General features: G+C 37.0%; 1 protein-coding gene and 1 long non-coding RNA gene across 2 annotated transcripts in view; one reads left to right on the top strand and one right to left on the bottom strand.

Annotated features, from left to right (window-relative positions):
* Positions 1–22,615, bottom strand: part of LOC136263016 (uncharacterized) — a 128,442-nt gene extending 105,827 nt beyond the window's left edge. The window contains exons 1-8 of the mRNA XM_066057455.1: positions 22,482–22,615; positions 20,736–20,938; positions 17,798–18,241; positions 16,527–16,669; positions 8,511–8,626; positions 7,493–7,615; positions 5,432–5,601; positions 3,888–3,976 (exon numbers count right to left, since the gene is read on the bottom strand). Of these exons, the coding sequence (XP_065913527.1) occupies positions 3,888–3,976; positions 5,432–5,601; positions 7,493–7,615; positions 8,511–8,626; positions 16,527–16,669; positions 17,798–18,241; positions 20,736–20,910 (1,260 nt within the window). The 5' untranslated portion in view covers positions 20,911–20,938; positions 22,482–22,615. The remainder of the gene's footprint in view (positions 1–3,887; positions 3,977–5,431; positions 5,602–7,492; positions 7,616–8,510; positions 8,627–16,526; positions 16,670–17,797; positions 18,242–20,735; positions 20,939–22,481) is intronic.
* Positions 11,885–14,728, top strand: LOC136264111 (uncharacterized). The gene is made up of 4 exons (XR_010704962.1): positions 11,885–12,299; positions 13,183–13,248; positions 13,304–13,391; positions 14,013–14,728. It is a non-coding gene; the product is annotated as an uncharacterized lncRNA (long non-coding RNA).
* Positions 22,616–27,725: the final 5,110 nt, after the last annotated feature.

The following is a 27,725-nucleotide window of genomic DNA, read 5'->3' as shown; positions in this document are numbered from 1 at the left end:
ATGTAGGAAGTTAGATATTTGGTCTTTGGCATTTAATTTGAGATGCATGGATACTATAACTTTTGGCAAGGAAAACCATGCTGCTACCATATAACGGGTTATTTCGAAGGAGTTTAATTTTCGAAATATTCAAAGAACACAGCTTCTACGAAAATTTTACTCTTCGAATATAAAGCTGCCTTGTGGCAGGTCGGCCAAATTCTGTCCACTAGTATTAACGAAACTCCACATCTTATCATCCCGGGTAGGAGAAATACTGAACGAATACATGATACTGTATCTCTTTCTGTACCTAGCAGGCCAATACCTTTACTTATATTAGATGCTGCAACAGCCACACCCACAGCAAATTGACAGTGAATAATGCTCGTTTTTCATTGGCAAAAAAACCACCTTCCTATAGTGGAGTAGACCCAATACAATAACACCTAATGAATGTCGCAGTTTCGATTGTACCGCTACGCATGGGCACCATCTTGCTGCTACGCGTGATCACCATCTTCACTTAATTTAACGCGCACTTACAAAATAATTTTAGTGGCACTAAACATAACAATAGAGTAGGGCTGAGTAATAGTATCGATAGTGCGATATATCGCAATAGTAAATCACTATTGTTATTGTGATATAGGGATATCACTATCGTGACAGTTATGATAAGCTCAGATCTGCATTAAAATGGTATTAACAACCCTTCTATACTGTTTTACAGTTCGTAATACCAGCTTTCTTACAAAGGAGTGGCCTGTAAAAGCTTTACCAAAAGTCCATACTCATTGGCCGCCCATGCAGTTAATTAACAAATGTCCTGTGCATGCAAAATAACTTTCTATATGACTGCAAATCATAGCTATACAACTAAGACTTTGTTAAGAGCAAAGTATTTCATAAACCATCGGGATAGTATTCACTATCACGATATTTAAAGAGTAACTATCATGATAGCAAAATTTTTACTATTGCTCAGCACTACAATAGAACATTCGAAAATTATATTTTCTAAATTTATTTTAGCAGCTGCTCTTCGAAAATTTCCCGTTCGAAATTAACCCGTTACACGGTACTATGCACAGGTGTCTACTATCCAAGGGTGGCTACTATGGGCTTTGTGTAGTAGTAGCCCACAGAATTATATGGATTCATGATATAATCTATTATAAGTTCTCTCCAATAATGCTATTTTCCTGGTTTAAAATGACTCCTTTGCCTTTAAACATTTCTTATCAACATATTCAGATACAAGCAGCAGCTCTCATAACAAAAATTCTAGGCTGTGGTGCAGCTACTATCTGGGGGCAGCTATTAACCAGTCAAATTCAGTAGTATGTATGAAGTGCCCACCTACTAGTATCTATAACATTGAAGTTAGTAAAAAATACACTAATAGCCTGTTAGTTGTGGTATACGTATCCTACACTTGGTTTTGAACTAAATATTGAGAGATGTAAACACTTTTATTACAAGCAAAGAATACAATTGTGATTTAAGAGTTGTAAAAGTTACAACACAAGATTGATTATCAGATGATACAAAACACGTACCATTACAACTGTAAGGAAATATTAGGTTCAATTAGGGATCATAGAGAAAAAAGGAGCTAGGGAAACAAGGGAGGACACCCACGTACACCTGCAGATACGTATACTAGTGAACATTTAATCCCTAATTCAGTCTATACCCTAAACCAAGCTTGAGACTGAATTAGGGATTAAATGTTCACTAGTATATCTGCCATTATGCTTCGCTTTCAGCTATGTTCAGCCCGTTACACAGCGTTACAAGCTAAGAACAGTATTAGAATCATCTCTGCAATCAATCCAGTCACCACAGAAAATACGGACGGTTCCCTTTTTTACAAATGCACTATAGGGAAGCCATACATTGCGCTATTGTGAATCGACACCTTGGGCTGTCAGCAAAAAGAAATGGGACACAAAGGAAGACAAGGGTAGGTCCATGATGCGTGCATTGTACATACTACAGTATGTAAAAAGGCATGTCTCCGGACAAAGCGACGTCGAACAGCTAGTGAAAAAAATCAAGCCTATAGCCTTAGCCGTTATCAAGTTATGCTTGCCTGAAGGCATCAGGCAGGCAGGCAGGCAGTTAGTCAGTACAAAATTCTACTGGATATTTTTTTAAAAATTTGTAACAATCTGAAGGCACTTTTTGGCTTTTGGCTAGAAAATTCCAAAATTCCATGATCCCTAATATACAGTACTACGTACCATACTGCATTGATAAGTATATTCTCAATATTAGATACTGGAACCATACCACCCAGCACCTACTATGGAACTCTAAGGATCAAACAAGTGTTCATAAGCAAATGCTGCAATGAAGACAAGCATCTTCTCAACTGCTCATATGTACTATGTCTACTTGTTGTATTACTCAAATTTGCTATCAAAGGATGCTTTCATTTTTGAGTGTTCTGCATCCCTTCCACTGCTTACTATCAAGTGCATTATTCAGTCATGTAACTCATAACAATGCTCATCACAATAAAATGTAACTAGTTATATTAATTAATTAAAACTGACATAAAGGAATAGATTTTCAAGGCATTGAAATGTCCAACCATATAACATGGCTAGTACAAAAGTCTTTGTTACAAGTAAGTATAGTCTTCTTTTCAAGTAAACTAAAGTTCTTGTGATTCTAAATAATATCTAACATACAGTTGAGCCTGTATATTATATAAGATTAATTGGGTAGAAAGATGTTCATTGGGGAAGCGTGTTCATATAGTTGAAAAGTTTGTAAAAATAAGCATCCAAACATTTGTATAGAGTTTCTGTTCAACTACACTAATGAAGCATACTGTACACTTGTTAACAAAACATTCTAATTGAGCAGTCAATTTGATAATCGAGTGTTTGGAGGTGTTTAGATAATGGAGATCTCACTGTATACACAAGAATATGGCATGCACATAATACTTTTGCAACCATCTACATACGTAACTGCACACACATGCACGCACGCACGCATGCACGCACACACACACACACAAAACATTGAGAATTTCCAATACGTACCGTATAACACAAACCTTTGGCTGAAAAAAGTTTGGTAAAAACTTGCTATTGAAAAATTGGCAGAAAAAGGACTCCACCTTAATTGTTAAAGTACGCATTATCTGGTTGAACAAAGCATAGATTATAAAGAAGCGCATAAGTACGCTATCTCTACATGCCATTTGCATGTTAAATGGCATGTTGAAAGCAATGTTTAGTCTTACAGTGAACCTTGCACTCCAGCACAGAGAACCCACTCCAGCACAGAGAACCCACTGCACAGTCAGTGCCAGGCAGGTTATCACAAACATATACCAAAGTATTTGGTCAAATTCCTCATGTGGCAATAAACGGTGCCTTCTTTCTTATCACTTGGTAGCTAGTAGTTTAAAATATTGCAGGACCCAATTTCAACGATACATTACAACGTGTTCTAAAGAAATTGACGGAAAAAACTTTGGCGATTCGAGCCCTCCCTATTCACAAAGTTTTTACTGCCAAAGTTATTTTATACGTATGTGTTTCTTACATAATGGTATAAATATTATATTGATTGGTTATTGTATATATGTAATTAAGTGCTATCCACTAGGGACCTGTGAAAAGGCTAGGCCTGTATTGACTTGATTCTAGCTTATTTGGTAAACCCACAGCAGTATATTACTACTGATACGTACACCTCCACGGCAAAGTCAAAGAAACTTCATGATTAGATAACCTACACATCTTTGACATGCATACTTTTTCAAAAACTCATTCTCAAAACACACATAGTAGTTAGCAAAGACTTTGCAGAATTTTAAAAGTTTAAACAATTTTCAGCACTTCAATGTACGTATATGTATGATACATACATAAACATCATACCTTTTCAGATACTAAGAAAGTAGGCCACTTAGGAGTTAGATTGGCTGCTGGTATTTTGGCATGTAATCCAAAAAAGATACACACGGAAACTGCAAAACAAACAAATACATGTACAATAATCATACACTAGTTACATATGTGACTGGATTTTGTAAACCAATTAAAATTGTATTTCAGTTGTATCAAGATAAATATCAAACTACTATAACTCATCAAGCACTCGTATGAACTTTCATCACAGATACATCAATTTAGAAGTTGCCTACTACTAGTAGCTGCCGGTATAGTTTCCCCAACACATAAGATAGGGAATTAGATGAGTGCAGTAGTAGTATAACCGGTGCTCAAATACAATAAATATATAAGTAATTTCTCATCAAAAACCTGCATACTCTATGTATGTAGCTTGTGTGAAAATTTCATTGTCTCCCTACAGTACAGTGTCCAAGGAATGGATCACCAAAGTTTCAGCCTACTACGTATAGTGAGTAATTTTGGAAATACAGTACAAACAGCAAAGGTATTGATTTGTGCAACAACTACACTGAAAATAAACAACAGGAACGTTTTAAGTTCGCAAAATTAACTTTTATTTGTAGTCATCTACAGAGTTGTAAAATTTTCACCATACCCACACTAAGGTATTGCTATTTTTCTGTATTCACTTGCACATAAAAGTATGAAGGCACTTCAACAAATGAAAAAAGCAATGGTCTTTTTTTTTAAGTCTACTGTGTCGTAAACAGCACACATATACCCCTAAACAATGATATTCAGATTGTCCATGAGCAGGTGAATAAGGTGGTGTATAGGTTTAATTGATTTCAGACTTGCTTCCCAGAAACTTGCACACTGTTTTTTATATTATTGAATTTTACAGACAAAATGTAACTGTGATCTGCCCGTGTGCCAGTCATACACAGTTATACGGGTTACAATACAGTTATACAGTTTTTCGCTATATAGTTTAGCTTCTATGTTTATGCCAGTCATAAACATAGAAGCTAAACCGTATAACGAAAAACCAACATTATTTTACACCACAACAACAAACTCATGTGTGGCATGCCCATTTATGAACACCTGCTCTCTGTTAAACAAACTCATTCTTACTCCACAATATCTGCGATATGCCAAAAGGCACGTCTCAGGACGAAGCAACGTCGAACAGTGAAGAAATCAAGCCCATAGCCTTAGCCGTTATCGAGTTACGCTTGTGGGCAGGCAGGCAGGCAGGCAGGCGGGCAGGCAGGCGGGCAGGCAGGCGGGCAGGCAGGCAGGCGGGCAGGCAGGCAGGCGGGCAGGCAGGCAGGCAGGCAGTTAGTAGAAAATTCCATTGAATAATTTTTTTTAATTTTGTAACAATTTATTGGAAGCCTTTAGGATTGTACTGAAGGCACTTTTGAGCTTGGTTATACCTAACCAATACTGCCAAGGTGCCAGGTTGAAGTTGTGAAGCTGGTTTTGGGTGATTTTCTTGGCTAGGAAAACACAAATATCCATGAACCCTAATATACAGTACTACCATACTGTATGATGCTTACTCCACAATATCCTCTGATAAATATTGTTAACAGGAACTCTGCTCTTCCCCTGAACTTTTTCTTGGTAAACAATTGACTTGTCTAAGAGGAAGATAGCCATGTGGTGAAGTAGAAGAAATACTGAACATGCGCTATTGTGATGATGATACCACTGTACTGTGAAGTCTCCTCTAGACAAAAGACATTTTATTACATAGAATGTGAGGACATGTACATACATACATTTTTCTTTCATAAAGGTTCTACACACACACACACACACACACACACACACACACACACACACACACACACACACACACACACACACACACACACACACACACACACACACACACACACACACACACACACACACACACACACACACACACACACACAACACATTTCAGAGAGAATATAATGTTTATCTATTGGATATTTACTTGAAGGAATAACAAAATTTACATGCTGGACCTGAAAAAAAGTCAGCTGCTTTCAACAAAATGATCGATGTACTCTAATAGAAGTCACTTCTCTAATACTGTGTCAGAATTAGGCCTGTACTGATACCACATCTTACAGCCGATACTGATATCCGATATTTCTTGTCTATTTCCGATACAATTTTTCTAATAAACCAATATTAAGTATTTAGCCGATATTTAAAAAATTGTAACCGATATGAGATATAACATAATAAGATTACGTAGCATAATTACTATGGCTGTGCTGAATTTACTAAAATTCCTAATTAATGATCGTTCACAAAGTGTTTACATCCAAGCTTATCTGTTTTTGGTCAGTAAAATGTCAGAACAGTATCATACAACAAATATGTATTACCAAAAAAGTGGTACAAAAACCCTCAAAAAGGAACAACAATAAAAAGCATTGCTACTTGGAGATTTGAACCCAGAGCCACTTTCACTGAAGTACAGGATCTTCACTGAAGTCCAGGATCTTACCACTAGTCCACAAAATCACTTATACAAGGTAGGAGCTTTTAATAGTACTTATAGTACTTTTACTAGTACTTGCACTACTCAAGTGAGACTTGCAATTGACCGATACCGATACTCGTAATATCGGTACTGATATCGATATAATATTCAGTATCGGTACAGCCCTACTCAGAATGTTTCAAAATAAAATAATTAAGCCCACCACCCTGCTATTTATTATTTATTAAGGCTTTACAGCACAAGTGCTGAGGGTCTGCCTGGTCCTAAAGTTGTTACAGAAAGTGTGTTTGAAAAGGTGGAAAAAGAAGAAAAAATCCATGACTGGACCTAGGCAGCCTCAAACCTGCAGCCATCCGATTAACGCTCAAACGCTTATAGGAGTCCACCAGGTGGCCAGGATGTTTTCATCTTGTCAATTTCATGTATATGTATCCATGGAACTCTAGAGAGTGACTTATTGTCTTAAAGTACCCCATGTGGAACCAAATGCATATTAGTTTATTTATTAAGGCTATACAGCACAAGTGCTGAAGGTCTGTAGGATACCTGGTCCTACAGCCTGTTTAAAGTTGTTACAGAAAGTGTGTCTGAAAAGGTGGAGAAAGGAGAAAAAATCCATGACTGGACCTAGGCAGCCTCGAACTTGCAACCATCCGATTAATGCTCAAACGCTTACAGGAGCCTGCCAGGCGGTCAGGATGTTTTCTCCTTGTACTGAGGCCACTCACCACGCTGCAAGAAAAATTATTATTTAAATACCAGTCTTAGCAAAGACATATGTGCATAGCTAGTGTTATAGTGTCAAAATAACTATCCATACTATATATAGTATGTATGTGAATTACCTGGGGATGCCCCAAGACCTTCTAGTTTAAATGAAATGTAGTTATAATTCTTGGTGGACACGTTCACACATGCATGTATGCATGCACGCAAATGCACACGCACACAACACTACACACACACACACACACACACACACACACACACACACACACACACACACACACACACACACACACTACACACACCACACACACACACTGCAATAGGTAGTATGTATATATGTACATATGCAGATGCACACATCATCAGTAATGTATGCACATGTACATACCTTTCCACAAAAGAGTGCATGACACCAGCTATCTCCTGAACATCACTCATTCCCTCAAACTTTTCAATGCAATGGCGCAAGTAACTGTTTACTGCATCATCACAGTTGTATTTGTCAAAATGTCTACCATTATGAAATGACATACTTCATTATACAGTACAGTAGCACTATATAGTAGGGACCTTTCCAAGCCAAACTTTTATGATGACTAGGGCTATTAAAGTATCATCACCAGGGTAATATAATGGTGTATACACAAAGTTATGAAACAAGTAAGTAGCTGTACACATTTCTGGGGGAGGGGAGGGGGTTGCCCCTTTCCCTCCCCCTAGGAAATTTTAAATGCTCTCAGATGCACTTTGCATCAAAATTTTCTCATTTGACATGTTATTTCGGAGTGCTCAATCGTTATGTAAAATTCTATTTATTTCCTTGCACTTGTGTGTTTACTTTTTGGTAACATGATTGGTGACTGGTAAACCAATGCATACCGCATCAAAGGAAAAAAATGGCACCAGACACTTTTATAGTAATGATAATTTGAGTGGCTGAACATGCGCCTTGACTACCAATCCCTGAAAAGTGATGTGGCACTCCATTTCATTTTCAGCTATGTTCTGCCCATTACACAGTGCTACAAGCAAAGAATAGTACAAGAAGCACCTCTGAAATCAATCCAGTCACTACGGACACATAGTAGCCAGCACTGAAGCCATGATGCATTACCATGAATCAACACCTCTGCGTTAGTGGAGAAGAAATGGAACACAAAGGAAGACAAAGGTGAGTACACAATGCATGCATTGTAGCTGCTGTCTGGTTAGTGAAAAGGCACATCTTGGGCAGAAGTAACGTCAGAACAGTGAAAAAATCAACCCCATAGGCTTTAATCTAAACATAGGTGAGTTGTGCTTGGCTGAAGGCATCAGTCAATCAGTCAGTCAGTCAAATAGTTGGTCAGTGGAAATTCAGTTAAATTTGAAAGTGGTACACTATTGTTTATTTGCAAAGAACTTACATGCGTAAACGATAAGCTACCAGTAGATGAAACACAAAGTCCTTATTGAACATCTCTTCTTTAGAGTTATCCAGTAACTTGATGGCTTTATCAGGTGACTCCCTGAATGGCTGATTCTGTGTAAAAGAAATAAATTCTTAAAGCACATGTACAGGTGTGTCTAATACACATGCTGTATGTACATATGTATATATACGTATATGTATATGTACTAGATAAAGCACTGCCACGAGTGTTATACGGGAAATATAGCACGAAAAGAGTGGGCTATATTTCGTCTCGAGACCACTCTTCGAGTGCTATATTTCCCGTATAGCATGATCGAAAGGCAGTGCTTTATCTGGTATAGAGAACTGTCAACTTGAGGTACACACAAGACACACGAAACAATTAGAAACTCACAGAGTAGTGTTATCATCGGTAGAATAGGCATTGCGCTTGTGTTTCACCTGCGTTGCACTGTGCTGCGCCTTCATTAGTCATTTTGTGAGTCTAGTCCATCTTCTCAATACTAAAAGTTTTCGATTGTGGTAATTTAATAAGCACATTTCCGTGATATTCCTAGGACTCATCCGTTTAATTGAACAAAACGTAGCAAGAACATTTGCTGCTGCTGACCACAAGCAACCATCATCGAAATCTTCAAGTGTGTCTATAAATTAAATCCAGTGGTTTCGCTCTTACTGGTTGGGTTGACTGGTCAGCCAGCTCAGTCAGGCTATCAGCCTACACTGGCTTGGTTGATTGGTTGTTCTGGCCAGAATGAGTGATTACTCACTGAAAGTAGGCTATCAGCCTACAAAACAGATCTAGCAGTTCTATAGCTACCTGATATAGAACTGTGGTCTATTAAAGTGTTCTACAACTGCCCAATATAGAACACCTGTGCTTGTATAGCAAATCCACCTCAAAAACACCTTCGCTGTAAAAAAAGGCACGTCCAAGAAACTGTAAGTACCTGTAATCCAATGTAATTAAAAACAGCTCAGTTGTAGGGAAAGACTTCATAAAAGTAAAAATAACTGGTAACTTAAAGAGCTGATATCTGGAGCAGCCAAGAAAAGTGCACCCATGAAAGTAACTGGCAATTGAAATAGCTGATATCTGAAGCGGCCAAGAATGAATGCTGATATACAACTAATTGGAATTAACAAAAAGTTTAACATCGAACCTTTATCTTTCAGCTGTGTTCTACATTCACTCTTGCTGCATCATAAATTGATTTCTTTTAACTCTAATTGGCTGGTAATTTGGCCGCCTTTTTTAATATTCAGTGTATGGAGCAAAAAAAAGGCGGCCAAATTACCAGCCAATTAGAGTTAAAAGAAATCAATTTATGATGCAGCAAGAGTGAATGTAGAACACAGCTGAAAGATAAAGGTTCGATGTTAAACTTTTTGTTAATTCCAATTAGTTGTATATCAGCATTCATTCTTGGCCGCTTCAGATATCAGCTATTTCAATTGCCAGTTACTTTCATGGGTGCACTTTTCTTGGCTGCTCCAGATATCAGCTCTTTAAGTTACCAGTTATTTTTACTTTTATGAAGTCTTTCCCTACAACTGAGCTGTTTTTAATTACATTGGATTACAGGTACTTGTAGTTTCTTGGACGCGCCTTTTTTTACAGCGAAGGTGTTTTTGAGGTAGATATCACTCATTTTTGTTATAGTGATAGTCCCACTCAGTGGGGGAACAACAAAATTGTTAAAAATTTGATGGTAACATTTAGATGACTGATATTTGGAAATTAGCAATAATATTATTATCTTGGAGAGTCAAACATGTGCACCTGTCATCTTGTTTGACAAAGGCATGCACATTACAGACTGTTCACACTGTTAATTTGGAAGTATGAATTTACAGTGTAGAATAGATCTAGACAGACTGTTTTATAGATTTATGTTTACTGTGGCATTCATTTACTATTTATAACATCTCATATCTGTGGTAAATGCTTTAGATTATGCTCATAATTAGCAAGTGCCTAATTAGTTACACAGCTAGCTAATAGCTATTGACTGTTCTATTAGAGTATATTTATCTTTTTTCTAATATTATTTACAAAATATATCTGTGGAATACTTCAGGCATCTTATGCTCAAACTTAGCTAAGTGTTAACTGGGTACATAATAAATTACTACACAGCTAGCTATGCATAATTTTGACTGAATTCATAATACAGACAATTTATTGTACAAACACTGATTGATGGTAATATGACGCAATGCTTACCAGTAGCTATAGTGATTTTACTTAGTCCACTGCAGCTATATACATGTAAGTCTCAGATTACATTTCAAGTGTTTTTGTGTTGTGGCACTGTAGGGAAACACTATGCATCTCTTCGTCTCAATAACTGTATCATCATCATAATTTTTAGATCAACTGTTGTAACTGGATTGACAAGGTGTACAGATTTTCTAGTCATATAAAATCAATAAAGAGGGATCAGTAAAGAGGATGGAGGGAAACCAACAAGATATCAGATAATTGAACAAGAATCATAAGGAACAGTCAAAATGCACTTAAATAAAACATCTCAATTAATAAACTCTTTGCTGATACAATAACCATGAACTCTGCTCTGACAATTATCTTATCATTGTGTTGAACATTATATAATTTGGTTCTTAGTGTGGAGCTAGAGCCTTACATTTCCCAGGCCTCATAGTACATGGAATAGCAATTTATACCGGCAGATGAAAGAATACCTTGTATACGCAACCTGAAAGCTAAATACATATAGTTATTATTATCAAGAGTCTATGCAAGCATATAACAAGAGTTCATTTTAATATGGGACTCCACTGAATTATCTTTTGGACAATGTATATAGGGCATCAGAAGATGCAACCAGTGCATTGAGATCTGAGCCTTTTTGACTGGAATTAACAAACTTTCAAACTTGATGAAGCGAATTTGGTCACTGAAGGACTAGCTAAAAGTTGCAGTATACTTAGCTAAAATTTTCTGAGGGAGTATGTCCCAGAGGCCCAGACTATATAGACCAATTGAATTAGCCTTAGCTATCACTTTCACCTTACTCTGGTGCCCCTGATGTATCAGCAACATAATAGAGTAGCTATAGAAAAAGCTAGTTAATGCCATAGGCATAGCTAGGGGCGGGCATTTGCCCTACCATCATGCATTCTATGCGACCATATGCATCATCACACAAAAAATCCTATAGCTAGGCTATAGTACACACGTACCACATTGCTGAGCCATGACTAAGGACAAGTACCGTATATACAAGACTGACAATTATCACGTGATCTATTTAAGGGAAATCCCTTGGAATGTCCCTGCAACACCCCAAGCGGACACACGTGATACGCAGTTTTAATTAAAATTGAACAAATGTTGTAGTTTAAAATGGCAGTCCAAGGAGGAGAGTGAGAGTAACGAGACTGAGTAATCAACATTAAGTCTTATTGAAACTGGATTTCATTTCATAGCAAGGTGTACTTTAATGCAGAGGCCGTACACCGTTGCTGAAGTATGAAAGAACCCGTGAAAGAATAAGAGTCTTGGAGTGGAGGTTAATGAAACTGATTAGATCGAGGATTAGATCAACATCGACACACACCAATTAACCGCATTTGCAGTATTTTAGAGTCCCACCAGGCGAGAACTCCTAGTAGCTCCACTAGCTCGTATTATCTCATGGTGAGATTGCAGTGACAAGGTGTACGGACCAATTACCAAAAAACCGTGGCTATCTTATCATTTGCCACTTACATCATCATCAGAAGTCTTGGAACTTTGGCTGCAGATGAAAAGTCAGTAAGTGAATCTGTGTCATATCGATGTTTGTATGAAAAAGTATACCCATTCACATGTTCTGGTCTAAATTACTGAATTTATGTACAGTGAAACATATGAAGAAGTTTGCTGCATGGCATGGACATTATTTTGTTTAATCACGGAACACTGTCATTTTCACAAACTAACCTGCAGAACTAATTCACAGTGCTTTTGTTCAATTGTAACAGTAATGTGGTGAAGGTTAATAATGGCTGTCAAGACATCAAAATAGATCAGAGCGTTCCTTTCCAGATATCTGGCATTCAATTCGCCATAGAAAAAGTAAGTGATTTTCAACCTTAAAAATGATGAGCTTAAATTTCCTGATTTCCTTCTGCTATAGCTCATCTTAATCACTAATCACTGCTATTTCCAAATCTGGTTCGGAATCTGAGGTATCTATCACATGTCGTGGGTTATTACGCCTTTATTGCATGACCCCAAAATACTCAATACAAAATGTATGGGGAAATTTGCTACATCCGGTCAATTTAGGCCATTTTGACAAGCCAAAATTTCCTTGAATTGGAGGCATCATTGTACTCGCAGAGAGTTGCTCTACACGTATCAAATTCAGAAAGTTACTAAACAGACTTGAGGTAGGTGGTACACAATAATTAATTTAATTTTTAATGATTTTTCAATTGAAATGTATTGGACATGCCTGCATGTTCCAGCTGGCATTTTTGCCATGAACAAAAGTATAGCAAATGTCTGCAAACTTCTTGATATACCTGTCTATTCAGGTCTCTGTGTAGCAATGTCAACTGTTTAAATGAATAAATCCACAAATGTTTATTTTGTGTAAAAAGTGATAAATTTAAGTGTATTGCATTTAATGCTCACCTATCTGTTTTTACAGGCAATCTAGTCATAGTGATTCACCCACTAATAGTGGATGTGGTTGTGATACTTAACTCTGGACCAGGTAGGACATTTATTAGTATTGTGAATTTCATACCATTGGTCTGTTGTGTTGTCAGATTACCAAGCAAGTTGTGTTTTGTGGTGACCATAAATCCAGCCCTAGTGATAATTGGCCAGTTGTCTGATTAGCAGCTTTGACTTCAGGTATGTACACAAGCTCACAGCAATTGCTTTATAAGTTGTACTTTTATGTACTAGTGTAACTTAATGTTATTTAAGATCAGGTATTGGTTGTAAAATGGGATAAACAATATTGTCAGGTATTCACTTAGCTTAAAAGTGGGAATTGGTACAATTGCAATCCTGAATTTCCTGTTGTATAGCTAAGAAATATATTTACCATGTTGTACATTCTGTTTGGTGGCCACTTGTTGTTTGACAGGTCTCCTTGTGTTCATGTTTACGTACTTAGGCACCAAAACACATTTACGTTACCTCTGGTACACAGTGGCGGATCTAGAAATTTCAGCGGGGGTTTCAGATTCCACTCAACTTCAGCCTAGCTATAAGTCAAAGACCAAAAAAAAAAAGGTCACAACCTGCTGTAGAATGTCATAATTGTGATTTCAAAGGCTAAAGTATGAAGTTTTTAATTTTACACTCATACAACGACTCGTCAATAAATTTTGGGCATGCTATTTCCAGAGGGGGTTTCAGCTGAAACCATTCCAACCCCCCTGTATCTGCCACTGGTACACCAGATTCACTTATAGTCTTAAATATAATTTTAAAATGTTAATTCAGTGCCTGCTTGTTCTTTTACAGGGCTCACTTTACCTTGTGTCATCATGCAGATATCCAAGAAATAATCACTTGGTGTTAAACTGATGTTTATTAAATTTTTGTTATGTGATGTAATAGCATTGTTATGTGTTTACTCTACCGCAAGAAATTTTCATGAATTTTGCAGCCATCTTATCCACAATTAGAATTGCCTCATTTGTTCTGTCATGGCAGTTCACACTTCCACAGCAGTTTCATACTTCCACAAAGCACCATCAGTTTAAGGTGGAGTGTAGTGGCTTTCATTATGTACGTAAACTAATGTAGGGCAACAAAGTTTTGTCTGGAATGTGGTTCGTGGTTTCTGACTGTACATGAGTTTTCAGTGGTCATTCCACACAACTTACAAAATATTTCTTGTATCATAAGTGGTGCATGGCACTAAATGGAGTATTGACTAATGATTTATAGTGTCTGTACATTCTTCACGCTTTCACACCTTGTTTATAAGACATCTGCCGATTATAAACGCTCGCATGGGGCGTGGCACTAAATGGACTCTAAAAGATTTCTGCTCAAAACGCCTTCCCTAGGGAACTTACGGGTCTGCACGCTTTCGCAACTTGTTTGTCAGACATTAGGGCTTGTGTCCACATCGTGTCTTTAAAAGTTATTGTAGGGATTACAGGTTTGAATGGAGAAAATACGCGTAGGACCAACCAGAATCAGATAATGTCAGGCCTAGATGGCCGGTACAAACAGGGTAAGATGACTGGTATAACGTGACGATACGTGTAACACAAGGTAGAGAATAAAGTGAAATATGTCTAAATATGGCTATAGTTTTTATTTTAGCAAGGTCGCAAGAAAACGACGACGACTAAAGATTTTTTTATTACGTAACACAATACAAATCCATTGAGAGATGTTGCGTAATCCAGGGCTAATATTGCAAAACCAACCCTACACGTAAATAACTCACAGTAGTGGCCACGTCTTTTAATTGGGCGTGCGTTTCGTAGTTTCTTGGCCGCGCACCTCACTACCGTGAGTCTTGATACAGAACACTTTTTTGCTTTGACCCTCCCATGCAATACTACATATATGGTATTTTTGTGTACCCAGAAGCTGGACCATACTCTATGTAACCAATAACACAATAGCAGTTAGCACTGATATACTGTATCCACACAAATGATGACAGCTTGCAATTGTATTAACTTTCATAAGACCAATGCTACTGTACAGCAAATATTTATGACTCACTTAATGTTACAACGAATGGGCATGCTATGCATATCGCAAAGAGACATACCAGCACCATTTGGTGTTGCAAACATTCCATTCTTGGGCTAGTACCACGAGCCATAACTAACATGTACTTGTATCAATGGACCTGATATACGTACATTGATTCTGTAACAATGTAACCACCATGACAAAAATGTGGATAAAATGTGAAACGCTTCCTTTTTGCTGCTAAGATACATATGGTACTCACGACAAATATACAGCCAAGAATAATTATACAAGTACTAGAAATAAAAAATTGTGATACAAGGGAGGTTGCCTAGACCTGCAACTTTATACATATACTAGTGCAAATTTAATTCTTTATAGTTAGCTTGTCAATAGTACATGTATCATACCAGAGACAAATACAACAGTCAGTCACTGGACATTTGCCATCCAAATAGCCTCTGTGTCTGACCATAACTCAGTTTGTTCAGATATAATGTCCTAGCTGTCAAAAGTAAGGGATACAGTTTATCTGTTTGGTTTATGGCTTGTACTGCTAATCATAAGTATCACTTGGTTGCTAGGAGACATTACATTCTTATAGACCAAGGAGGCGGCCATGAATGTACTAGGTCTTCTCCCATTCAACTAGCAATGTTACAGTAGCTCACAGCAAGAACAATGAATAATGTGTACAGTAGACACCAGAATTAATAACCATGTACTATCTAACTCTTAGTTGAAATGTCCCAATCATGACCAATCAAGCCAGGACATTATGACCAGTCTACTGCAAAACATTATATTTGTCTCTGTGTATAACCATGACTGAAGTAGAGATTGAGTGACCTATAGTACAGCCAGCAACCTCCCTCATTCCATTTCTTTAATTCCTATATACTTGAATAGAAAATTCTTAATGTTTTCTAATTTCCTTGTACTTGTTTGTTTACTTTTTGCAACACAGTTACACTTGCATATACCACATCAAATGATAGAATGGCACCAGAAATATATCATAAAAAACAAATTTCATTGCTGAATGTGCTTCCAAACTATCAATAATAAAAGCAAAGTGATCATTCTGCTCTGTTGTCAGCTATTATACAGAGCTACAGATGAAGAGCAGTATGAGAAGTGCTTCTGTAATTAATTCAGTGACTACTGTAACAGATTATGGGTAATTAATTACCAGGCATTCATTGTAGCTGTGGCAGTCGGCAAAAAGGAATGTCTTAGGACTAAGTAGTGAAGAAATCAAGGCACGTTTGGGTTTGATTATTCCTATTACTGTTTACTCTTGATATAATTACTAACCTCATAGTTTTGAAACGCAGAAAAAATTATCTGAAACTTGGTCTGGTCAGGACCAATAAGCATCTTCTCCTTCTTCAAATACTTTTTAAGTTCTTCATACAGATTATATGGAGATGCTCCAGGTGTCTTCACTTTTCCTTTTGCTACATACAGTATATGTCACACACAAATAAATAAATTGGTACGTATCATACAAGATACAATTTGTACAGATATGGAAACAAAGATGCAAAATACATTCCAATGATATGTACATATTATCGTAATGTTGCTTTCCTATCATCAAGTTTCACTCAAACCCAGTAAACTCAATTACAGTCAATTAGGAGATATTAGTAAAATACAACGGTACAGTTCATTTTAATACTATTGTTTGTGGACATAGACAGAAGTGTTTACAATTGTACGCTTGTCAATTTTACATTTTGATCAGTGAGGTGTTTGGATAACAAAGGTCTGGGTAACCAAGGATCTATATGAGGCAAAAACAGGTTAGGGTGCAGTGAACAAGACTACCACTTACTAAAAAATTTATTTATTATGTGCAAACACTGCATGAGTTACCTAGCTATATACACTGCAGCAGCTTTTGCCATAATGCTACACGCATTCTTCAAAGCCAAAAAGTATACACAACAACACTAAACAAGTAAACAATCACACAAATATCTATAGCACACTACTTTGAATGAAGGACAACTGAGGAAATTATTGGGTTGGGGATAATTACATTCTTCACAACTATGATAGATGTAACAGTGACACAAATAAGCCCTACAAAAAGTCATGCCAGATTGCAGTACATATATATTGTGATAGCTATAACCACTGAAAAGCTGCTGCATAAATCAGTAAAGTAATTTTCAACCCAGATACATGTCCTGTAGCCGACTGAAGGCCAGCTGCAGGGTGTGTACCTGGTTCCTGTAGTTGTTTAGATAAAAATTTGTGTGTGTGTGTGTGCGTGTGTGTGTGTGTGTGTGTGTGTGTGTGTGTGTGTGTGTGTGTGTGTGTGTGTGTGTGTGTGTGTGTGTGTGTGTGTGTGTGTGTGTGCGTGTTGTCTACATGCATACAAAGCATGATAGTTTCACTACACTGTTACACAGGTTGGTTTATACACTGTATGTATATTTACACCTACACCAAGCATTTACAGTAAATTACATGTAGACATAACTCAGTAGATTTGTTTAAGTTTAACAGGAGTCCATATGTGCCACAACACTATATGGGGTCCTAGTAACATGTACACGTGTGTATTATCTACGTACCTCTAGAAGGTTGCCTGGACAATCCAGGGCTCTCAGGATCCACAACACTTTCTACCAGCACCTTAACTTGTGCATCCCCCATACTCACTTGAGCACTAATAAAATCAAATATCTGCTCACCGTCTTCCACAGCTACAACGTAAATAGGCGGTGCTTGAGGTATACCATTTTTAAGAATTTTGTCAGATAAATAACAGCTCTTTTCAAAGTTAACAATAATCAAGCCAACAACATTGGCTTCCTCTTCACAGCACTCTTCAACCACTTTCAGTAGACTGTTCTCAGAATCAGTTAGCTGGTAACAGATAATGTGTTCACCAGGGAGGTCACTGTCTGATGTGCAACACATTTTCCAGTCCACTGGTCCTGGGCAAACATCAGGCAGACAGGCGTAAGTGATTTTGTGAAAGACTTCTTTGGTACTTCTTAAACGAAATTGGAGACCTAACAGGAGATACATACATAGGACAAATCAGTGCAATACCACAAATAGGAAAGAGATTTCATCTTCCACAAACTGAAAACTACTTACTGAGCTGTTGTTAAAAATGCTATGCTAGACATGTACAAGGTATCAAGGTAGATTATCTACTGTGACTTCAGTACTTACCAACAGTAAACAGAACAGAGAGCAAATGTGATTATGTATATCAATATTTGTGACTGAATTTTGGAAAATCACCCATATGGGTGTATCTCTGACATGTAAAATATTTAACGATCAAGTAATACGCTTCTTGCCGTAAATCCACTTGTGGGTGTTACTATTCAGTCGACTGGATTACTGGACTGGAACACTGGACTGGACTACTGGACTGACATAATTTTGGTTTTTGTACATTCTATGGTTGGATTTACAGAGTCGTGCTAGTAAGCACCCTTAGGGCACCTACAGCCCACTTCTAAACGTTGAAGACGAACAGTGAAATATGTGAAAACTGTCTCTTAATAATTTCGCTGCTGTTCATTATACACCACTTATTCCTTACTAGTAATGCTGCAGGTAGTATAGGGAATTGACTGTAACAGCAATAGTTAACCAACAATCCACTTTCCAGTAGACAATATCCTTTGAGATATCCTTAGAGCAAGTTTGAGGAACAAGCTAGTCTCGCCAGCATGGTCAGACCTCTAGGCTCGCCTCTAGTTCAGTGTAGGGGCTTACCAATTAGAATTTTTTTAGCATAGGTGTTTATAATCTTCAATTGATAAGCCCAACAGAAGTCTGGCAATAAGATTAGTGACACTAGCTTGTTCCTCAAGCTTGCTCTAAGAATATCTCAAAGGATATTGTCTACTGGCAAGTTGATTGCTGGTTAACTATTGCTGTCACATTCAATTCCTTGCACTGCCAATAGCATTACTACACATCAGGGTAAGGAATAAGTGGTGTATAATGAACAGTAGCGAAATTATTAAGAGACAGTTTTCACATATTCCACTGTTCGTCTTCAACGTTTAGAAGTGGACTGCAGGTGCCCTAACAGTGTTTACTAGCAAGACATGTAAATCCAACCATAGAATGTGCAAAAACCAAAAATATGTCAGTCCAGTAGTCCAGTCCAATAGTACAGTCCACTGAATAGTAACGCCCTCCACTTGTTAATGATTTATTAAGTCAATTCTCAATTACTTGTAAAGTCAGTTCTCAATTACTTGAATTACAAGAAACTTTTTGAAATACTTTTAAAACTGGAACCTGCACTAAACAGCATCATGCTAAACATTAAAATTCTAATATTTCATGCGTGACAGTATGGGTGATTTTCCAAAATTTTGAAATTATTTTATGTACTTCAAATAATAATTGTACTTTCATGTACACTTGTTCTAAGCAAATTACAACAACTGATTTCCATCAGTCCCTCACAAACACTTTAATATTCATTACTTATGCTGTCTGACTTTTTTACTCCATCATCATCTGTGGAAAACTGCGTATCTGTGAAAATAAATAAAATTTTTCCTATTTCCTTATTGGTCATAAAGGAAATTTGCTTGCAAATCATGTCTAAACAAAAAGTCCCTTTTCCTAAACATGAACAAGGTATCTAATTCCTTAAAGTTTCTTTTCTGACAAAGTGTCAGTATATCCTTTTTGTTTCCTCTTCACTCTTATGGTTGAATATTTTAAAACTTGTTACTGTTGGTACATATCATGCAGTTTATGCTTAACAACAAGCTACATACAGTAGTAGTGAAAAGTTCCTGTTGTGTTTGCACTGGGTTATAATTACTTGTGGTTGTATTGTGTTCTTTAAGTGGAGCATTGTGTGCACTGGATCTGTACTGTCTGTTAAGGTTTATGTGTTGGAGGAAAGGGTGTGCGAGCACTGTAGATCACTGAAATGATTGAGTAGCCACCATGAAACCGTGATGACCCACCAGGTGAGCAATCATACAGCTAGCTATTTTATATATCTCTGAATTCCTACTGCATGGATAGTGACTACAGTGACCAGCTAGGAAAGTTGCTGTTGAAGGAGTGATGTTGAGATAGACCCCACACACACGCACATGCACACATTATGAAACCATTTGTATAACACATTTATCGAATGTCTAATAGGTAATTTGTGTACAGATGACTTCAATTCTATAAGGCAGCTAGCTGAGTTAGTTGTCAAGTACATACCGTTCAGGCTATCCATAAGGGCCACCACGAGTCAATACAAAATGATTAAACTAACCTGGAAAAGCATAAGTCCGAGCCCAAGTTGCTAAATCACTGATGTACTAACGTTAGCTACTGCATGGGGAGGAGGTGCAAGTTATAGACTCCTACAAATTATTGGATATGATCAGAGCATTTACGTTGTGTTTAATGAAACACAATGCAAACACAAATACAATGGGAACTTCGTTTACTGTATCTCCTTGATAAATAAATTCTCCATTTATTTTGGGTACAGTACGTACAGTACATATACGGACTAACCATTTTTACAAAAATGACAACGAGCAGAACTATCAAAACTACTAAAGTGATCATCACCAGTAACCATGGTAACAGCTTGACTATCAGATGAATAGCTATCACTAGTCACCATCACTGTGTCTCCATCATCATCGTAGAACATGGATCTTCTTTTCCCTGGACTATCAGCATCCATCACTGAGTGGTTACCACTAGTCAGTCAGCTAAGAATGAAAGTTATGAGATTATTAAAGCACAACTATAACAAACCATTCTTAAAACACATGTCATACTATCCCTCACCTATATACTCATGTATATGGATATATATGCTCATACTTGTATGCATGCTGAGATGTGTATACAAGTGAATACACATCTCAGCACACATGCACATCTATTCAACAACAACACTTACTTCTTTACACAGAAAAAGAAGTGAAACAAGAGAGGTATGCACAGGTTTACCAGTCATAATTACAAATGTAAGTAAAACTTAGGATGCGATGTTAAGCTCATAAAAATAAAAGTAACGAAACAAGAGAGGCAATTGTTGATGTCACCTGCAGGATATACAGTACTAATGGATAATTCCTACTTCACATGTCTTTAAATAAATTTTGGTCTAGCTACTACCTGATCTAATGGTTTCATGTTAAACAAACACAAAAAAATCAGTTTGATTACTGTGTCCCACACATGTCACATTTTAGCTAAAGTCCATATTTAGAAGGTACCACAAAATTGGTGTATAAGCATTGAAAGGTTTCTAATTGACATAAAAATTCCCTGCAGGGTCACTGTGAATTTTCTGAGAATTTAGTATTTTAGCATGATGGTATACTTTCCAGTGTGTAAGTCCACCCTTTGTTTTTTTTAAACTGAGGGGTAATTCACAAGCCCTCAAATTGTGTACGAGAGTCCCAATAATTAAGTATTTCAAAATATATAATAATTATTTAATTAATAATATTTCTACCATTCACTTGCATACAGTCTCACACTTCTATTTGTGAAGGAAACAAACGACGGTACCATAGGAACCCTGACAGGGTACAGATTTAATAATTCATGTACAATTAATCCAATAGTCATTGTACCTATTCATCATCTAAAAACCCCATCTTTGTTGTGATCTCATGGTCATGTCCTCAACAAGTGAGTATATAAATGGACACAAACAATATTTGCAGATTTCTATTTATTTATTGGATTTCTATTGAGTATACGAGAGTCCCAGCTCGTGAACTACCCCCTAAAAAAAACACGTAAAAGTACTAAAGAATAAGAAAGTTCACATAATAGTCTGTCTATCAGATGACTTTGGTTCTCAGAAATAAGTTTGCAACTGGACCCTCAGCTGGACCCATTCCACCAGAGCACGAAAACACCAATGGAGAGAAAATTCCCCTTTCTACCTCATGACTTGATCATTAAACAAGTGCTGTTTTCCAGAAATCATACTGGAATCCCTGCCAGCAGTAATTAAATGGACCTTGGTTACAATTTATCAGTTTTTTTCACTTAATATTGTCACCAATCTTTTTGAACATTTCCCTCACATAAACTCGAGCATAAACTGCGAAAAAAAGTTACACCGAGGTGATTCATTACTGAACAGCCAGTCGTTTCAATAAGCCTGCCTCGTGTCTTGAAGAGATGGTTAGTCTAGTTCCAGAGTTCCCAACACTGAACAACACACGTGCCAAACATCTCATCAGACAACGTATAGCTAGTAGACCTCTACGTACACGTACACGTGCTTACCAGTGAACTATCTTCACTGTAGAATACTTCTGTGGCTGAAGATCTGCTTGTAGATGACCAATGAATCCAGCGATGATAGAACCGAGGATAGAACTAAGAACTAAGAACCTCGCTAAGAACTGATCAGAAAAGGGATTTTACCCATCTAATAATGGGCGCGCGTTATTTCACGTGATGATGTTTGACCAAGATGTGATGCTTTTTTTCAACGCGATATTGAGTTGTTTTCCGCTGTTTGTTAAATTCAATGTGGAATTAGCGTGATACTGCTTACTCGATCTCCTTGCCAGCCTTTTGATATGATAGCTACGCCAGGGGCGGTGGAGCAGACCAAAGAGTGAGGGGGCCGGGCCAGCTGTGAGTTGAATACCAAAAAAAAAAAAAAGGTCGCAGCCTGCTAACATTAACAATAGCTGCTCTCCACCAATTATATCTCCTTATTTATAACTACACATACATAGCTAAGTAATTTGCTACACTGCTTCTCTGAATACTGCATTTGACTGCTCTGTTAGAGTATTCAGATCTTGACTGTTCTATTAGAGTATCTCGATCTTTTCTTGCAAACAGTGTCCCAAAAAAGTGGGGGGGCCATGCCCCCCCCCCCCCCCCCCCCCTCCGTCTCCACTACCTATGAGCTACGCCATCATAATAGCTAGCTAGCTCAGTCTGGCACATATAGTTACCCAGCGGAATAAAGCTGGAATACTCAAGCCAGCAGTTAACTATATAGGCTTGTAGACACTGAGATATGTGTCATAATGTTTCTAAATTGCTAGCTACTAAGGAGAATGAAATTACTGTATTAATTTTGTGTAACTCAAAAGTAGTAGCTGCAGTGTCTAGGGCTTTTAAGGGGAGGGAGTTTCCCCTCACCAAAATCTCAGACTCACCCCCTAAAGTTGTGAGTTACTAGTACAGTAAAGCTTGTTATTATATAAATGGCACACAAATCATATCAAAATGCTATCAGATATATAAAATTTTCTCCAGTTAAAATTGTTTTGTTTTGCAATATCTCAGTGATTTCAATGTACAAATCGTTTATTTAACAGATTCAACAGATTCAAGCAGTGACAGTACATGAGGTGCAGATGGCATAATACATGTAGATATTACATCATTATGTCATCACTACTACACTCATGTATCAAGCTCTACCAACTAGGGATGCCATGACATAGAAATTTTTATGTCACATGTCATATGTCACGACATAAGCAATTCTTAAAGTTTCACAACTGAAGCTGTTACTTATGAATCAGTATAGCTGGCTATTTTGATTCAAACATTCAAACATATTAACTTAAATATCAGTAATATTAACTATGACATCAGCAACCAACATTGCTCATACTTATTTGTCAATTTTTCTCATATTTATTGCATCAAATTTGACCAAAATGAATGGAAAAGTGTGTATTATTAGGAGACATTAATGTCATGACAAAGTAGCCTATATGTTATATCATATCATGGAGCTTTATGTAATGACATGTCATATGTCATGACCATCGTGGCATCCCTACTACCAACCATAGGATCTGGCTTCACCTAATGACAAAAATACTCATGACACAGCCTTAATTAAATGACTAACCAGTTTCACAATTATTTTAACCATTTTACATTGTTGTGAACTCGGACAACTACATGTAGACTTTCACCCGGTTACCCCACAAATTTTTGGTTCCCCCCAAAGGAGTAATCCTAAAATAAACAGTGGTACAGCTATCTTGACCAGCCTCACAACAAGATGGTGTATACTATCTGAGCTCATCGTCAAAATGTATAGCTATACCCAGTGACTCTTTGGTTTTCTTCCATAAGCTTGCACATTTCATTATGTATATACTCAGTTATTGACTCAGTTATTGTAGAGGTATATTATACCAGTATAGATATAATGCAAAAAATAGCAGTATGATGAATTTGTAAAAAAAGTTTAAGTATTATACTTATAGATTAGACCAGTCCAGGCAAAGTTGATCTGGCCACAATTTATTGTCAAAAAAATAAAGATGGTGGTTATTTTTTTTGTTTTTAATATTGGAGATTGAAAATGTCTACTGTCATGCTGGACTGCATTTCAGACAGATTTACCCATGCACTAAGTTTAATGATCCCTATAGCTATCCAACTAACAGCAGCTATGTGTATAGTTACAAGTCAGTGTGCTACAGCATTACTGCTACATAACTACATGTATGACTGCTGCAAAGAAGTCTGGTATAAAGCCCTGACACTTACTTCAGACTGTCTAGTGAAATACATGCACAAATGGAGTGAAATTTTTCCAGATGCACTTTGCCACAATGCATGCACCCCTAGCACTGGCTGTCATTGAGTACTGGACATGCATCACAAACTACTGAGTAACAAAGACTCACACATATTATATTGATTTTCCTACATGCAGTGCAAATGACTCAGTTGTGCCCAACTGATTTTTAACTATTGTATCAGTATTACGAAGTGAATCAGATGAGAATCCAAAGATCATGGAACCATTTCTTTTGCTGTGTAAAGACTATAGGATATGCTAGCTCTATTGTAGTTGTGTTACACATGACCTAAAGCAATGTATTACATCAAGTAATGAATAATGAAAAATTTGGAGTAATGTTGAAATAACATGGTGGTGACGATAAACTGTGAACTAAATTTCCTGGTCTTGTAATTCTGATCTACTGCTGTTTCACCATTCATCCATTGGTAGTATATCATTCCTTGTGTCTGATGCATCATCAATTTCATTATGGTTTTACACTTTGCAAAATGCTTAACTAATATTGATCATGTTTTAAAGTGTACAGTGAAATTAATGCTTGACAGTTTTGCAATAATCACTTATCTGAACAGAGCCTCATGAAAGTGACTGAAAGCTTAAAGTGAATATGTTTTTTTTTTTTAAATATGTCATTAGATTGTTGAATTCTATGCAATAATTAACAGTCACTTATTAGTAATTAAAAGGTCATTGTGTAATCTACTTCAGTGGAATGGTCAAAATTAATAATGGCAAATTCTCTAATAGAGCAGTCACTAATTTGTCATAATAATAACTACATAAAAACATATACTGTACATTTAACAATAGAGCAGTAGTACAATAGTATAGTGTTTTTGTCATGACATAAACTCTATAAGGTACTCAAATTACTCGTGAACACTATTCCATTTGTAAGAAGTCCCGTAAATTAGTCAAATAGAGCAACCACTTACTTGTTAGTCATGACTGACAAAATTACTCTAATAAAGCATTCACTTATTTTTGTATAATATTATAAGTCATGCTAAAATAGAGCTAGCAGTTACTTTTTTTTGTTAAATATCATAAACTCTTATATTAGAACAGCCACTCGTGTGCTAGTTACTACAGAAACTACTTTTATCAAACATTCAATCACTATTATTAATTTGTAAGAAATATTACTTAACATGTCGTCACATAAGAAAGCAGTCAGGTATTGTGTATACACAAGTGGCTGCCGGGACGTAGCCAGGAAAATCCTGAAGGGGGCCCCAATAGCAGTATTATCGAACATAGGCGGCGGAAAGGGGGGGGGGGGGGGGGGGGGGGCTAGGGGGCTAAAGCCCCCCCTCAGAATGATATCCGTAGAAATTATCTTTCTTGGAGTGGGGCTGAAAACCGTGATAAAGATCGAGATACTCTAATAGAGCAGTCACTCTAATAAAGTAGTCAGTGTGTAGCGAGCTATGTAAGGATTTTTATGTTGTTTATCAGCTAGAAATGGTAGCTGGTGAGGTGGAAAGCTCTTGTCAGTTGGTTGTGACCTCTTTTTTTTTGTCTCACCTTACCAAACTATAGAAATAAGTCTGGGTAAGCCCAGCTCCCCCTCATATCAACTACTTCCTCCGCCGCTGTTATCGAATTACCAGAAGCAGGGGTCTGGGGGCACAGCCCCCTGCCGCTGAGAGACTTTCAATACCTAGTGGAAACATACAGCATAACACATAGAGACGCATATAGAAATCTGTAAGTGATGGTTATCTCACTGGTATAGGAACCATGAATCCACTGATACAAATGGAATGGCTTACAATCAATACATTATAACTATGTAAATATGCATAGCATGAATTCATTCTGCAAAGTAATAAGTTACTGGAGTTCTATATCTTTAGCACTGCACACCAAAGCTACAGTAGTATAAGGTCATGTTCAGTTTTGCATTTAATGTTAGAATGTCTGAAAACCACATATGGAAATGGATATTTAAATGCATGTTCTATTAGAGTATACCTGACTGCTCTATTAGAGTATTTACCTGACTGCTCTATTGGAGTATATCGATCTTTTAAACAAGCTTTCAAGAGGGCTCATGTTACCTCTGTAAATCCTTCCCTGAAAGATGAATCCAAGCTTTGTCAATTATTGCTGTGCTGTGCTATTAAACTATTATTACTCACTCATTTTGTCCTGCCACACTAAATGGTGTATTAGGGTCCAGCTTGCAGAAGTCTAAATTTGACATGGGGGGGTTCCTGAACCCCCCTACCTACGCCCCTGGGCTGCGACAGGACTTACAATTAACTGATCGTTCTATTAGAGTAGTTGGTGAAATGATTAAAAGTATATTAAGTGACCACTCTACTTAAACAAGCAGCAGTTACTTGTTTATTGGCTTAAACAGCAGTCATGCTTTAAGCTACTGCACAATTAAAATATTCTATAAAATAGTTTGAAGATCGTTAATGTGCCTTAATAGAACAGTCACTTAATTTAAGCATTGCATATACATTATTAGCATGACACTTAGTACATACGACAACCCTAATAGAGTATATAGTCATCTAACTGTTTCTATAGTGGCATTGAGCTGAACCCACAAAAAATATTTGATAACAAAAGTTCTTGAACTTTTGGCTCATTTGTATACTGCTTGACCCACTAGAAACCTTTTCATTCAAATTTTTAACACTTTATTATGACCAATCAAACATTTTCACGACACATGTTCTATGGAGAATCCATAAAATTGTACATTGTTATGGGCCCTTCCTGAACTTGTAACAGAGCCAAACCACACATGTCTGCTCTTCACACCTTTACTGTCATTAATCACCTAGTTGGCTGAAATGCTATTTCTCTTGACAAACATACTCTTTCCTTTTCAGCTGTTACTTCAGGGCTCATCTCATCATGTACATACTATATAAATCCAATGCAATATTTTCATAGTAATTACTGTATAAATAAAATAAACAAGGTGTATTTTA

Source organism: Dysidea avara, chromosome 8 (assembly GCF_963678975.1).
Source record: "Dysidea avara chromosome 8, odDysAvar1.4, whole genome shotgun sequence".
NCBI lineage: Eukaryota > Metazoa > Porifera > Demospongiae > Dictyoceratida > Dysideidae > Dysidea > Dysidea avara.
Note: the sequence above shows the minus strand (reverse complement) of the source record. Positions and strands in the feature narration are given on the sequence as shown.